At 47.4% G+C, this 1,649-nt stretch overlaps 1 protein-coding gene across 1 annotated transcript; it reads right to left on the reverse strand.

The window, feature by feature from the left end:
- Positions 1–231: 231 nt before the first annotated feature.
- On the reverse strand, positions 232–1,212 carry LOC119326781. Its single transcript, XM_037600389.1, has 2 exons — positions 651–1,212; positions 232–567 (listed from the first exon to the last, which is right to left on the reverse strand). The coding sequence occupies exons 1-2, from the start codon at positions 1,131–1,133 to the stop codon at positions 274–276; spliced, it is 777 nt and encodes a 258-aa protein (XP_037456286.1). The 5' UTR covers positions 1,134–1,212; the 3' UTR covers positions 232–273.
- Positions 1,213–1,649: the final 437 nt, after the last annotated feature.

Genomic DNA, 1,649 nt, shown 5'->3' on the forward strand with positions numbered 1-1,649 from the left:
CTCTTACCAAGTGGAGTATGGATGTCAACTTTGTAATGCTTCTGTATTGAATCTTGATATGTAATGAAGCAAGTTGGAGTCGAGACAGAAGTTTGTTTGGGATAAATTGCATTATTTGGTACATCCATATTCTGGGCACGACTTTGCTCGAAGGCATCGATATTCATTCATCACTTGACAAATTGCATCATAATTAACACAAAAATAACAATCTTGTTAAATTTATTCATCATACTCTCATTTGATACATCCATATTCCCCAACACACAAAGATCACATTTTTAACACTGCAACTCCACACAACACAACAAGTGCAAATAGTAAAGCAACTATCATTTTCAAGACAACCACAACCTCATTTCCTACTGCAACTACTGATCTTCTCATCTCTTTAATCCCTTCCTCTTGCACCAGAAGATGTCCAGGTTGTTGGCCATGCCCTTGCCCAGCGAGTTGGCCATGCCCCTGCCCTGCTTGATGCTCATGCCTTCCCGAATGACCATATTTCACCAAATGCAGAACATATGATAGCTCCCAGTGCCAGAAATCACAACCACCTTTCTTTGGCTGTTCAAAAAAGCATATAAAACCATGAACAAATTCAGACAACAACACAAATGTATTTGCAGAAGATGCCAGAAATCACTCACATTATGGTTCATGCATTTGTAGAAGAAGATGTTCGTATGCGCCGGGGTCTGCGAGAAGAATCGCCTCACAGTCTGACTGCAGTCAGGGCACTTGATTAGAGGGAGCACAACAGCAGCAACACCGCGACCTATCCCGGACGAGCTCGCGCTGGACATGGTCGTCGTCGACAAGCTCGTAGCGGAGGACAAGCTCGCGCTGGATATCCTGCGTGCCGACTCCGGCTGCGTGCGGGAGTGGAGGCAGGTGGTGGAGTGGGGGCGGGGCAGCGAGCGAGGGTGGGCGCGGATGGCGACGACGCGCGGCTGAGACGGCGGCCGCGACTTGCGAGCTAGGGATTTCTCAGGATGTGGAATGGGGAACGAGTGGGAGGGGAAGGGGAAGAGGGATAGGGGAGGGTGTAATTGCAAAAATCGCATGCCAGCTGTGCAAATACGTACGTTTCGGGCGCAAGTGACCGTATGGTGAGCAAGCAACGTTAGCATAATGACCGTAATTTGCAGTTGCCAGAGTACAGTGACCAAAGTGATTTTATACGGAGAGTGCAGGTACTGTGGGCGTATTTTACTCGTTTACTTCTTCCTACGGTGGTCTAGAGTATACAACTTGCCATATTTGTCACCGACTGGCGTATTCAGGCACAACCTCATCGACAACAAAACCAAGTTCATGGAGTACCTGCCGCTAAATTGGTGGGGCAGTGAAAATGGCGCGGGTATGTGGCTCGTTCCCGAGCCTCCCATTGCTCAAGTCCAGGTAAAGCCTGCACCATTATTGTACAATCTCGTCAATTGTATTGGGTTGATCCAGTGGTTGATCACTAATCACATGCAAGTCATACAATGCATCACCAAAAAAAGATCTTTTGAAATCAACGTTTTGTATTTCCTAGTCACACAAAATTTGGGGATTTTATAGGACAGGAGAACAGTGTTGAGGCCAAGATAGAGATGACGTGGTCAGCCGCGGCGCCACCGGTGAAGGCGAGGATGAGGATTAAC

The sequence above is a fragment of the Triticum dicoccoides genome, chromosome 6B, assembly GCF_002162155.2.
Source record: "Triticum dicoccoides isolate Atlit2015 ecotype Zavitan chromosome 6B, WEW_v2.0, whole genome shotgun sequence".
NCBI classification, from domain to species: domain Eukaryota; kingdom Viridiplantae; phylum Streptophyta; class Magnoliopsida; order Poales; family Poaceae; genus Triticum; species Triticum dicoccoides.